Source organism: Carassius carassius, chromosome 43, assembly GCF_963082965.1.
Source record: "Carassius carassius chromosome 43, fCarCar2.1, whole genome shotgun sequence".
Taxonomy (NCBI): Eukaryota; Metazoa; Chordata; class Actinopteri; order Cypriniformes; family Cyprinidae; genus Carassius; species Carassius carassius.
The window spans coordinates 24,592,629-24,607,526 of NC_081797.1; the positions used below are offsets into that span (position 1 = coordinate 24,592,629).

At 40.3% G+C, this 14,898-nt stretch overlaps 1 protein-coding gene across 1 annotated transcript in view; it reads right to left on the bottom strand.

The window, feature by feature from the left end:
* LOC132125083 (vacuolar protein sorting-associated protein 4A-like) overlaps positions 1-13,584 on the bottom strand; it is a 22,163-nt gene extending 8,579 nt beyond the window's left edge. Inside the window, exons 1-9 of the mRNA XM_059536305.1 lie at positions 13,407-13,584; positions 11,914-12,025; positions 11,322-11,466; positions 11,159-11,220; positions 10,950-11,069; positions 7,951-8,107; positions 7,731-7,879; positions 6,176-6,257; positions 5,867-6,086 (exon numbers count right to left, since the gene is read on the bottom strand). Of these exons, the coding sequence (XP_059392288.1) occupies positions 5,867-6,086; positions 6,176-6,257; positions 7,731-7,879; positions 7,951-8,107; positions 10,950-11,069; positions 11,159-11,220; positions 11,322-11,466; positions 11,914-12,025; positions 13,407-13,427 (1,068 nt within the window). The 5' untranslated portion in view covers positions 13,428-13,584. The remainder of the gene's footprint in view (positions 1-5,866; positions 6,087-6,175; positions 6,258-7,730; positions 7,880-7,950; positions 8,108-10,949; positions 11,070-11,158; positions 11,221-11,321; positions 11,467-11,913; positions 12,026-13,406) is intronic.
* Between the last annotated feature and the right edge of the window lie 1,314 nt (positions 13,585-14,898).

Consider the following 14,898-nt stretch of genomic DNA (forward strand, 5'->3'; position numbering starts at 1 on the left):
ACTGTGAAACAGCACAATGTTGCCAAAGCAATAAACAGTAAACAAGTTATACAGATATATAGATATGTAGATAAAAAAAAATAATAATAATAAAATAAATAAATAAATAATAATAATAGTTAAAAAAAAAAATAAAAAAAAAACCTATTCATGTCCATATTGTACATATATAATCACATAACACACAAAATAAATAAATAAATAAATAAACAAAAAAAGTGAATACAGGGTAAATATTTACAGAGAGCATTGCTTAAGTACAGGAGTTTAGTTTTTGTCCCTCATGATGTGACAGGAGGACACATACTGCGCTGCGAGCTGGACACACTTCTCTTTCTCTCCCAAAATATAACTGAGTTTGTCAATGTCGCTTGCTTGCCTGAATTCTGGCAGAATTTGAGCTATTTGGGTAAAGTAGTTGTCTCTAATGTGTTCATATTTGCTGCAGTGTGTGAGGAAGTGCAGCTCGTCCTCTACGAGTCTCTCTGTGCAGTGAGGACACAGTCGGAGCTCTCTCTCTCTCCAGCTGTGTTTGTGTCGGCCCGTCTCCACACACACACCACACACACACACTCTCTCTCTCTCCAGCTGTGTTTGTGTCGGCCCGTCTCCACACACACACACACACACACACACACACACACACTCTCTCTCTCCAGCTGTGTTTGTGTCGGCCCGTCTCCACACACACACACACACACACACACACACTCTCTCTCTCCAGCTGTGTTTGTGTCGGCCCGTCTCCACACACACACACACACACACACACTCTCTCCAGCTGTGTTTGTGTCGGCCCGTCTCCACACACACACACACACACACACACACACACACTCTCTCTCTCCAGCTGTGTTTGTGTCGGCCCGTCTCCACACACACACACACACACACACACACACACACACACTCTCTCTCTCCAGCTGTGTTTGTGTCGGCCCGTCTCCACACACACACACACACACACACACACACACACACACACACTCTCTCTCTCCAGCTGTGTTTGTGTCGGCCCGTCTCCACACACACACACACACACACACACACACACACTCTCTCTCTCCAGCTGTGTTTGTGTCGGCCCGTCTCCACACACACACACACACACACACACACACACACACACACACACACACACACACACTCTCTCTCTCCAGCTGTGTTTGTGTCGGCCCGTCTCCACACACACACACACACACACACACACACACACACACACACACACACACACACACACACACACTCTCTCTCTCCAGCTGTGTTTGTGTCGGCCCGTCTCCACACACACACACACACACACACACACACTCTCTCTCTCCAGCTGTGTTTGTGTCGGCCTGTCTCCACACACACACACACACACACACACACACACACTCTCTCTCTCTCTCCAGCTGTGTTTGTGTCGGCCCGTCTCCACACACACACACACACACACACACACACACACACACTCTCTCTCTCTCTCCAGCTGTGTTTGTGTCGGCCAGTCTCCACACACACACACACACACACACACACACACTCTCTCTCTCTCCAGCTGTGTTTGTGTCGGCCCGTCTCCACACACACACACACACACACACACACACACACACACTCTCTCTCTCCAGCTGTGTTTGTGTCGACCCGTCTCCACACACACACACACACACACACACACACACACACACACTCTCTCTCTCCAGCTGTGTTTGTGTCGGCCCGTCTCCACACACACACACACACACACACACACACACACACACACACACACACACACACACACACACACACACTCTCTCTCTCCAGCTGTGTTTGTGTCGGCCCGTCTCCACACACACACACACACACACACACACACACACACTCTCTCTCTCTCCAGCTGTGTTTGTGTCGGCCCGTCTCCACACACACACACACACACACACACACTCTCTCTCTCTCCAGCTGTGTTTGTGTCGGCCCGTCTCCACACACACACACACACACACACTCTCTCTCTCCAGCTGTGTTTGTGTCGGCCCGTCTCCACACACACACACACACACACACACACACTCTCTCTCTCCAGCTGTGTTTGTGTCGGCCCGTCTCCACACACACACACACACACACACACACACACACACACACACACACTCTCTCTCTCCAGCTGTGTTTGTGTCGGCCCGTCTCCACACACACACACACACACACACACACACACACACTCTCTCTCTCCAGCTGTGTTTGTGTCGGCCCGTCTCCACACACACACACACACACACACACACACACTCTCTCTCTCCAGCTGTGTTTGTGTCGGCCCGTCTCCACACACACACACACACACACACACACACACACTCTCTCTCTCCAGCTGTGTTTGTGTCGGCCCGTCTCCACACACACACACACACACACACACACACACACACACTCTCTCTCTCTCCAGCTGTGTTTGTGTCGGCCCGTCTCCACACACACACACACACACACACACACACACACACACACACACTCTCTCTCTCCAGCTGTGTTTGTGTCGGCCCGTCTCCACACACACACACACACACACACACACACACTCTCTCTCTCTCCAGCTGTGTTTGTGTCGGCCCGTCTCCACACACACACACACACACACACACACACACACACACACTCTCTCTCTCTCCAGCTGTGTTTGTGTCGGCCCGTCTCCACACACACACACACACACACACACACACTCTCTGTGCAGTGAGGACACAGTCGGAGCTCTCTCTCTCTCCAGCTGTGTTTGTGTCGGCCCGTCTCCACACACAGACGGTGATCACTCAGACGATACTTCGTCAGGAGCTTTCTCTTACTATCGTCTTTAATTTTGATCAAGTAAGGTGCCAATTGATAGCCAGTCTTTAATCTATAGAAGTATTTTAATTTGTTAATTTGTTCTACTTTGACCTGCCAATCATAGATGTATTCTTCCTGGGTTAGTTTTACAATTTCTTTAACTTTTGCGTGTCTTAATTGAATGGTTGAGCTGAGTTGGTGTTTTTCCACTAAATAGTGCGTGGGGTCACTCTCTGGGTGTCCTGTCCTGTACATAAGAGCGCAGTGATGGTAATCATCTGTCCGTGTGTCTGATAGATGGAACCAGAACTTGGCTGTTCTCTTCTGGATCTCTGCTAGAAGAGGGAATCTGCCCAGTTCTGCCCTGCAGCCGAGACTAGGGGCGTTTCTGTGAAGTCCCAGGATGTTCTTGCAGAACTCCAGGTGGAACATTTCAGTGAGTCTTTTATCCCACGATGTGTAGTTTAATTTAAATTTGGGGCCCCAGATCTCACAACCGTATAGAAGAATGGGTTTGATGATGCTGTCGAAGATTTTTAGCCATAATTTAATAGGTGGGTTGAATTTGAACAAAGATTTTCTAATAGTGTAATAAGCCCTGCGTGCCTTATCAGTCAGATGTTTTATTGCCAGGTCAAACTGACCAGAAGCTGAGATAGTGAGACCCAAATAATTATAACACGTCACATGATTAAGAAGTGTTCCCCCGATTGTGAAACTATATTTTTTGTCAGTAAGCCGAGGTTTTTTCTGAAAGATGATAATTTTGGATTTCTCCATGTTTATTGGTAAGGCCCAGTCTCTACTGTAAATCTTCTAAAAGCGAGAGGCTTTGGTGTAGCCCCTCTTCATGAGGTGACAAGAGCAGAAGATCGTCAGCGTACAGGAGACATTTGATTTCTCTGCCCTCGAGGGTCAGACCAGGGCAAGGGGACTTCTCAAGTGCTGATGCCAGTTCATTAATATAGATATTAAACAGAGTCGGGCTGAGGCTACAGCCTTGATGCACTCCTTTGTTCTGACTGAAATAATCAGTCCGTCTGTCGTTGATCTTGACACAGCATTTGTTCCCGTTGTATATGTCCTTTATGATGTCATATGTCTTTCCTCCTATTCCGCTCTGAATCAGTTTTAGAAAAAGTCCATTGTGCCATACCGAATCAAAGGCTTTTTTCTCTCTCTCTCTCTCTCCCTCTCTCTCTCTCTCTCTCTCTCTCTCTCTCTATTCTCTCTCCCCCTTTCTCTCTCTCTCTCTCTCTATTCTCTTCTCTCTCTCTCTCTCTCTCTCTCTCTCTCTCTCCCCCTCTCTCTTTCTCTCTCTCTCTCCCTCTCTCTCTCTCTCTCTCTGGTATTGATTACTCTGAGTCTGATCCAGACTGAACCGTTTGGCGAAGGCGCGGAGAGCGCGCGAGTCATGACTAACAATTCATGACTTATTAGAGATTTAATTATCAAATGGCGGATTCGCAAATGATCGCTTTAGTACATTCGGCAGGCAATTATACAATAATTATATTAAATAGTGGGGCAAAATCGGCTGCCAGGCCACCGGGAGTTGTCCCGGTTCTCCCGGTGTCCAGTCCGCGCCTGATTTCCACAGACAGCAGAACGTGCAGGAGTCATATATTGCATTTTTGGGGCTTAATATTCACAGACACTAGTCGATGTCATGTTTTGATTCAAGTGTACTGACCTACTTTTGATTTAGTCATCCAAAATGTGGCATATTCCGTCCGCGTTAGGCATTTCGTTTTTATGACTGGATTCTACAAACCAGACTGTGTTTCCGCATCCCGGAAATTAATAGGGCGTATGTCTCAGAATAGTCAGTGCAATTTGGGAAAGAAATCAGTTAAATCTGTATGTGGATGTGTGTTAATATTCAAATGTAATCCCCTTTGTAATCGTTAAAAATTTTATAAGTAACTGTAATTAATTACTCATTTTTTCTTAGTAACTGTAACTAATTACAGTTACAATAATTTTGTAATTAAATTACGTAACGCCGTTACATGTAACTAGTTACTCCCCAACACTGCTTATTAGACGCTGTGTGTTTCCAAATATGGTAAAGGGCATAACATTTCCATCCGGCCAATCACAAAGCACTGGATAGCTGGCCAATCAGAGCACACCTCGCTTTCAGAGCGGTGAGCTTTGTTAAAATCGAAACGTCTCAGAAAGGCGGAGCTTAGAGAAGAAACAATAGTGTAAAGTATGTGGAAAATAATGTGGTTTTAAAACCTTAAACCACATAAACACATTGCATTACACCAAATAATCTTATTTTAAGCATCGTCATATGACCCCTTTAAAGAAAAACTTTAATTTAAAAAATTTTATTTGACTCATTGAACTGTATCCAAACAAACAATTCACTGCTGTTATTGTGTCCAACAATGTACTGTCCCATACACATGTACAACATCTTTTCAAACATGTTTTTCAAGGTAGAGATTTTTTATTAAACACTTTACGAAAAGGTTTCATTGGTAGACTTCAGTTAATGTGTTAACTAACATTAACTACCACTGAACAATACATTTGTTACAGTTTATTTGTTTATTTGTATTGCGCTTTTTACGATACAAAGCAACTTTACAGAAAATTACGTTTCTACAATATTTAGTAGAGGCTTGTAAGTGTTGACTGTCAGTTTGTGTGCATATGACAGGATTTTTCAGATAAATGTATAAGACGTAGTCAGCCAGACGATGAACATTATTAACAGCAGTTATTATATGATGCATTCACACTTGTAGCAATATTTGTTAGTTCTGTTTGTTGTTTCAGGGTTAGCATCATCTGAGGTCCTCTGAGGGGTATTAGTGTTAGTTAATAAAAATATACCCGTTCATTGTCAGCCCATGTAAGCTCAGGTCCATTAAATAACATTAACAGAAACAACTTTATAAATTTTAATAATGTCCTGGTAAGTTGGTAGATGTTGAATATCACAAATTAATTTAAACATTATACTATTACACTATAAATATTCTCAAAAGTAGATCCAGACATAAATAAGTCATGTTAAGGCTCATGTTTAAAACCGTGCTTCCTTCGGTACCTTTCTGAAGTGTGTGGCGGACTGCACTTTCCTCACAGGCTGCATGAGAGCGTCTCGCACGATGATGCTGATATCGGCTCCGGAGTATCCGTCTGTGTTGCGGGCCAGCTGACGCAGGTCTGCCTCGCTCAGGCTGTGAGGCGTGTTTCCCAGGTGTAAGCGAAACATGGCCGCTCTGGCCGGCTCCTCGGGGAGCGGGATGTAGATGCGCTTCTCAAACCTGCACGACCAGCAGGAGGACTTCACAGATTAAAGACTGGAGCTGAAACAGGAGCACTTCTCTACTTTGAAAGCGTTTATCAGACTGACCTTCTGCGAATAGCAGCATCAAGCACCCAAGGAATGTTAGTAGCACCGAGCACTAATACCCCATCGTTGTTATTCCCAACACCTGCGGAAGAGAGACAGTCCCACGACAGAAGAGCTTGTATGGGGGTCCATTCATTTCTGGTTACACTTCGTTTTCAGGTGTGCTTGTTACAAACGTTACATCTACTTACTATTATAATAACAATAAATTACTATTTATTACATGCAAGTAACCCTAATACTGACCACATAGTAAGTGCATGTAGTTAAATAATATTACTTATTATTATTAATATTACTCATATTAATCTTAAATGTATTACACTGTAACCAGGACACCTTAAAATGAAGTATAACCTTTGTTACGGCGTAATTATAGATTTAAGTACGGAGTAATATTAATTAACTACATGTACTTACTCTTATGGTTAGTGATTGGTTTAGGGTTAGCTGCTTAAAATTATGCATAATTTACTGTTATTACTACAGTAAGTGCATGTGTAGCAAGGACACTGTGAAATAATGTTACCTCATGTTTTAATCTTCTAGAATGTACTTAAAATGTTAATGTTTCGGTCTTTTTAACCATTTTCTTGATGTAAATGAATGACTTCTAAAAATGTCAAGTGACATCAAGTATTTCCCTTAAATGTATATAATAATTTAGGTTTTCTTATTTTATTAGGCAGAGAATTTCTTTTAACACTTTACAATAAGGATTCATTGGTTAACTTTAGTTAATGTGTTAACTAACATTACCTACCAATGGACAAGAAATTTGTTAAAGTATTTATGAAGTTACAGTAAATACATGTTACAGAATTTGTTATTGTTTTTTAATAAAAATATAACTGTTGATTGTTAGTCCATGTAAGCTCAGGTCCATTAAATAATATTAAAAGAAACACCTTCTGATTTTAATAATGTCTCTGTAAATGCTGAAAATAACATTAAATAAGATTAATACATGCTCTAGATGTATTTTTCAGTGTTAGTTCATGTTAACTTGCGTTTAATTTTTGACAAATCCCATCAATATAAATATATTACATTACATTTATTCATTCAGCAGATGCTTTTCTCCAAAGCGACTTACAGATGAGGACAGTAGAAGCAATCAAAAACAACAAAAGAGCAATGATACGCAAGGTTTTTTTTATTATTATTATATAATAAATAGAAAGAAAACAGCTAGAACAGAAAAAAATAGAGCAAGCTAGTGTTAGAGGCCTTTTTTGCTTGTCTGTATAATAAATAAAAAGACAAATAGATAGAATACAAAAAGATTAAAGAAGCTAGTGTTAGCTTTTTTTATAAATAAATACATTATTATATTATAAATAATAATAATAATAATGAATGAATATTTAATATTAAAGTTTTAAAATAAATTTGTATAAGTTTTCTTGGGGTTTTTCCCATTAGACAACCCTAATCGAAGCGTTTTGACTTTCAAACTGAATTGTAATGTAAATAAGTTAAGGCTCATGTGTGCAAGGACAGAGAAGCATCCTTTATTCAGCAGGATGTGGTTTATTCAGAAAGTGTTTCTCACCCTGCATCTGCACCAGGAACTCTGTCTTGATCCTGCGAGCGGCTTCGCTCTCGTTCTCGTTTCTGGATCCACAGAGAGAGTCCACCTCGTCTATGAAGATGATGGAGGGCTTGTGCTGGCGAGCCAGGTCGAACAGATTCGTCACCAGTCTGGAAGACAGTTCAAACACAATCCATCACCTCACGCAGACTGACAGCCAGCACAGGGAGCACACACTCACTTCTCACTCTCGCCCAGCCACTTCGACACCAGGTCCGAGGACGACACGGAGAAGAAGGTGGAGTTATTGGCCTCGGTGGCCACAGCTTTGGCCAGATAAGACTTTCCTGTGCCGGGGGGCCCGAACAGAAGGATGCCCCTCCATGGAGTGCGCTTGCCTGCATCACAGCACAAACAAACACTGCAGTCTCTCAAAGCGTATATCATATAGGATCTTGATTCATTAAAATAAAGAGCTAAAAATGTGGATATCAAGAGCAATATTTTTACATATTCTTTAAATAAATAACAGATTACTACAAATCTTTCTGTCATCATTTTGTCTAAGAACGTGCACTTCCATTCAAAAGCTTGGGGTCAAGGACAGCTGTTCTGTTTCTGACAGGAAAGAAGTGTCTTATCCTCACAAAGGCTACATTTACTTGATCAAAAACAGAGTAAAAATAGCCATTTCATGTAATTTAATAAACAACTTCTTCAAAAGCAATTCATTGCTGTGTTCGAAGCTGAATTTTCAGGATCATTACTCAGTGTCACATGATCCTTCAGAAATCAATTTAATATATATATATACTAATTATTATATTATATCATATCAGGATTTGTCAATGAATAGAATAAAAAAAAAACTGCATTTATTTATTTACTTAAATACAGTGTTTATTTATGTATTTGTGTATATGTATGCATGTATATAATTTTTTTTTAAATACTGTCACTTAATTAACTTTAATTTCTTTCAATTAAAAACCTTACTGACCTCAAACTTTTGAACAATAGTGTGTTAACTAGGGATGTGCCCAAAGCTGAATATCTTATATACAATCGTGGCCAAAAGTTTTGAGAATTACATAATTATTAGTTTTCAAAAAGTTTGCTGCTAAACTGCTTTTAGATCTTTGTTTATGTTGTTTCTGTGATGTACTGAAATATAATTACAAGCACTTCATACGTTTCAAAGGCTTTTATCGACAATTACATGACATTTATGCAAAGAGTCAGTATTTGCAGTGTTGGTCCTTCTTTTTCAGGACCTCTGCAATTCGGCTGGGCATGCTCTCAATCAACTTCTGGGCCAAATCCTGACTGATAGCAACCCATTCTTTCATAATCACTTCTTGGAGTTTGTCAGAATTAGTGGGTTTTTGTTTGTCCACCCGCCTCTTGAGGATTGACCACAAGCTCTCAATGGGATTAAGATCTGGGGAGTTTCCAGGCCATGGACCCAAAATTTCAACATTCTGGTCCCCGAGCCACTTAGTTATCACTTTTGCCTTATGTCACGGTGCAAACTGTTGTTGGATTGTTGGAAGAAGTTGCTGTTGGAGGGTGTTTTGGTACCATTCTTTATTCATGGCTGTGTTTTTTGGCAGAATTGTGAGTGAGCCCACTCCCTTGGATGAGAAGCAACCCCACACATGAATGGTGTCAGGATGCTTTACTGTTGGCATGACACAGGACTGATGGTAGCGCTCACCTTTTCTTCTCTGGACAAGCCTTTTTCCAGATGCCCCAAACAATCGGAAAGGGGCTTCATCGGAGAATATGACTTTGCCCCAGTCCTCAGCAGTCCATTCATTATACTTTCTGCAGAAGATCAATCTGTCCCTGATGTTTTTTTTGGAGAGAAGTGGCTTCTTTGCTGCCCTTCTTGACACCTGGCCATCTTCCAGAAGTCTTGTCCTCACTGTGCGTGCAGATGTGCTCACACCTGCCTGCTGCCATTCCTGAGCAAGCTCTGCACTGGTGGCACTCCGATCCCGCTGAATCCTCTTTAGGAGACGATCCTGGCACTTGCTAGACTTTCTTGGACGCCCTGAAGCCTTCTTTACAAGAATTGAACTTCTTTCCTTGAAGTTCTTGATGATCCTATAAATTGTTGATTTAGGTGCAATCTTAGTAGCCACAATATCCTTGCCTGTGAAGCCATTTTTATGCAACGCAATGATGGCTGCACGCGTTTCTTTGCAGGTCACCATGGTTAACAATGGAAGAACAATGATTTCAAGCATCACCCTCCTTTTAACATGTCAAGTCTGTCAGGGTGGGTGGTGGAGGGATGAACTCAATTGCAGACAGTTGTCACAGCAACACAGTTTATTGAACAAATAACAGGAAAAACAAAACCCACGAGGGGGCAAAACAAGGGCTAGACAGACGAAGGATGACTAAACTAGACTAACACTTGACAAACTAGACTACAACAGAAACAGGAACAAACTACTATTTTGACAAGACTCTCAACAGGCTTACTCACGGACAGCTCAAGGTTAGACAATGTACCGACACAGGACAGAGAACATGAGGAGATTAAATGGGGAGCAAACTAATCAGGAACAGGTGACACAGGTGAAAGCAACAATCAAATCATTACGAGATGACAAGGGGGCGGGGTAAGGTGACAAGACAACGCAAGCACATGGCCCAAACAAATGGCCATGTGCTTGCACATAAAACATGGGCCGGTCATGATCCTGCCCCAAGACCAGGAAAATCAGGACACGAAGGCAGAATCATGACAAAGTCTGCCATTCTAACCCAATCAGCCTGACATAATGATCTCCAGCCTTGTGATCGTCAACATCCTCACCTGAGTTAACAAGACGATTACTGAAATGATCTCAGCAGGTCCTTTAATGACAGCAATGAAATGCAGTGGAAAGGTTTTTTGGGATTAAGTTAATTTTCATGGCAAAGAAGGACTATGCAATTCATCTGATCACTCTTCATAACATTCTGGAGTATATGCAAATTGCTATTATAAAAACTTAAGCAGCAACTTTTCCAATTTCCAATATTTATGTAATTCTCAAAACCTTTGGCCACAACTGTATATATATATTGTATCATATAAACAGATTCTAATGAATAATATAATTGATATTTGTCAGATAACACAAGCTAGGGGATAGCAAAACATGAATCATCTCTCACTAACATTAATCTCTCAAATCACTGCGCACTAGTAAGTGTGAGATGACTGAGTATAAAGGGTCTGACCGGTGAACAGGTGAGGGAATTTGATGGGCAGAATGACCGCCTCTTTCAGGGCTTCTTTTGCCCCCTCCAGTCCGGCCACATCACTCCACCTCACATTGGGCTTCTCCATCACAATCGCCCCTGAAATCATCAACCAACACCTCCTCAGCACGACGGATGCCAGCTGGGTGTTCCTTCGCTTTAACACAAGCGAAGACACACAGACTCACCCATCAGATGCTCCTGGAGCTTCTTTCTTTCAGGATTTTCTCCCTCACTATCACTGTCACTTCTGCACACACACACACACACACACACACAGTTTTTCACTATGAGCAATGCACTTGATTCATCAACACCATCCAGCAGAACAAACACGAGCTGATAGAGTACTTGTCATTGCTCTGTGCTTCCTTCACTGGTTTCTTGCCCTGTTTGTCCTTGTTCTTCAAGTATTCCTTGAGTTTCTCGGCTCTGTCCAGATACTGCACACACTTCCCACGGATGCTTTCCTTCGCCTTGTTACTGTGCGCTTCATCTGAGAAACCAAAGGATCAAAGGTGCGTCTTCAAATCTTTCATAATAATTTTTTTACATTTACACGACTTGCATGTAATACTGTAAAGCTACTTTGACACAATTTGTGTTGCTAAAAGTGCTATATAAATAAGTAAAGGTGACAAACTTTCATAAAACAAATAAATCCCCATGAACACACAGTTCATGACTTTAGGATAAAGTCTGCAGTGGATTTCAATGCAAAGCCAGTTCTTCTGAAAAACACTTCTTTTTCAAATCTCTCGTTATTTGCTATTTAACACTGCAAGGCCTCGGTGACATCAGCCAAACAAAAAATTCGGCTCAGAGGCAGAGACAGAAAAATTGAAAAGACAAACGTTTTGTCCAATGCACTTAGTAGAATAAGAAGTTCAGAAAGTAAGCCGGGTTCATTTGGAGCAGCATGCAGCAGAGGAAGTTCACTCACGTTTGATGGCGTGCAGGAAGTACTCCACAGCGTGCTGGTAGAGCCTCAGCGCCTCCTCGTAGTTCTTGGCCTTGTCCTCCTCTGTGGCTTTAGTGACCAGCTCAATCGCTTTCTGAACATGACAGTTACTCTATGAACTGACAGACTACTATAGGGTTTAATAAGTGCTCATTCCAGGTCAACTCAACATAGAGGTCTGTGGATCAATATTATTTATAAAATCAAATATATTTCTTTTTTTTGTCAAATTTTCCATGAAAAGTGTTCAAAATGACATTGTCCAGCTAATATTTCAAGCAAAAGTCGAGCTCTAAAAAGACCTCTGGAAAGGTTGCAGCTTCATTCTGTAAAGAAATATTGTAAGTTTATTAAAATAAAATTGTTGTGTCTACACCCCACAAACAAACAATCATTTTTGAATATATTGGTATATTATCTTTTTGGTTATTGAATGCCCTGAACAGATGTGATATGTAAAGATGCAAAAGTCATTAAATATAAACTGGTTGAAAACCAGATGGTATTTGTGTTGATCTTTTCCAAAATCACAACGGTCTACAGGTGTTTCTCAATAAACCAGAATGTCGAGGAAGAGTTTATTTATTTCAATAATTCAACTCAAATTGTGAAACTTGTGTATTAAATAAATTAGATGCACACAGACTGAAGTAGTTCAAGTCTTTGGTTCGTTTAATTGTGATGATTTTGGCTCACATTTAACAAAATCCCACCAGTTCAAATCTCAACTAATCAGAATATGGTGACACGCTAATCAACTCATAACAGCTGCAAAGTAAGGGTATTCATTTTGAGGATGAAAAGGTGTTTTGAATGAGGGAAACAAGATAAATTGCTAGTTTAAATATTATTTGTTTATAATTTTTAACCCCCTGTAGAAAATAATGCATTACTCAGTAAACACTGCTCAATGTGGGTCAGGTCCAAAATATTTGGCACAACTTAAATTGTATTATCTTTGTATATTCAAATTAATATTATAAACGGAGTCACGCTCTGTCAGACTCCTGTCAAAAGCTTGGCTATGGATACATATTATTTTATTTTCGGAGTGAATTCCAAATAAATAGAATTAAACTTATTTTTATTCAGCAACTGTGAGTACATTTGATTCACTGTCATGAAGTTGTATCCTGCCAGATAAACAGGCTTGCAAGTAATAAATAAATCCACAGCAGCCTTTTAAAAAATGACTTCATGAAAACACGACATACTTAAAAAAACATTTCGACTGACATCTCTGAAAAATTGTCGTTTAGTCCTGATATCCAATCTCAAATGAATATGAAACTGAAGTCAGGTTTGTTTACATGGTCGCTTGTCAAAGACAGTTACCTCTCTACTGATTTCTATCAGGTTTACAATGATAAACAAACGCCCTTGACGAGTGTGAATTCTGAACGATAAGTCATTAGTTAATTTGTTTAGTAACATGTGTAAATAAGGATGATGAGCTAAAGCTAATGTAGACTCACCTGCAGTGTTGACGTTGTCATTTCATCTCACGCTCGAGGAGTTTCACTGCAGTGCCATATTAATAGTTTTTGTAATAAACTCAAATTGTCCGTTAAATAACGAGAACAACAAAATAAATAATTTAGGGGAGGTTGATGTAATGTGACAGATGAGTGAACCCAGAAACGGAAGTTGCCACCCTCAACTCATACTGTCTTCCGGAAACATAAGCTCAAGGCATTAGTTCCATAGTAACACTCGTTTACATGTTTTTATTTATACATGACATTTACATAAAAACATAATGCATAGCTTCAGATTACAGGCTTTGAGAGTTATAATACATGTACAAACAAATAATCTTTTTTTTTTTCATTTGATTGTGTGCTGCAAGCTGCCACAAGTGAACTTTGGTTCAAACATTTTCTCTTTAAAATAAAGAAACAACAAACTATTAACTAAAAATGCTGAACAAATAATGAAACTGAGGCATGCATCTAAAGGCTCCAAACATCTCACCTGTGCAATCTGTAAACCTGGCCAAGTGTTTAATAGTGCGGTCAAACGAGTAATCACTCCCTATATAAAACCTTCTGTTTACATATGTGTGTGTTGTGTATATTATGTATATATATATATATAAATACCCACACATACAGCATATATTTTGAAAATATTTACATGTATTTATATATAAATATAAGATATAAACATAACACTTTCCTGAAATGTATACATGCATGTGTGTCTATTTATATATACACACATTACAAATATACACAGCACACACACATGTAATATGTAAACAAAAACGTTTATTTTGGATGTGATTAATCTCGATTACTCGTCTGAAAGCACTGACACAGTTTCATAGTTAAGACAATGAATAATGCAGTGGGTCCTCAAGAAGCGCTCTGATGACACAACATAAATGGATAAAATATGACTGAACATAATATCCAAAACTATGACTGATCACCAAACTCTGCGTCAAGGAACAACCAACAAATACTGCCGAAAGCACACACCGGTCATTTAATGGACACTTCAGAAGAAACGCTTCCATACCAGTAAAAACATGTTTTCCTCTGATTTGAAATATTTATGTTATTAGTATGTACAATAGACTATAAAAGTTTAAGAGCACTTAAAGCATCAAAGAGGTTGTACGTGTGGTCCTTGTGCAGATACATTAGTTTTTTGCGTTTCACTTGTGGAGTGAGCATTATGTTAAAATAAAGACATATTATAAAAATATTGCTTCGGATAAAAGGATACTCCACCCCAAAATTAAAATGTTGTCATTAATCCCTTACCCCCATGTCGTTCCAAACCAGTAAAAGCTTTGTTCGTCATCGGAACACAACTGAAGATATTTTGGATGAAAACCGGGAGGCTTGTGACTGTCCCATAGACTGCCAAGTAACTTACACTGTCAAGCTCCAGAAGAATATCGTCAGAATAATCTGCCATCAGTGTTTCGACCTCATCCATGCAGCACGGCTGACACAG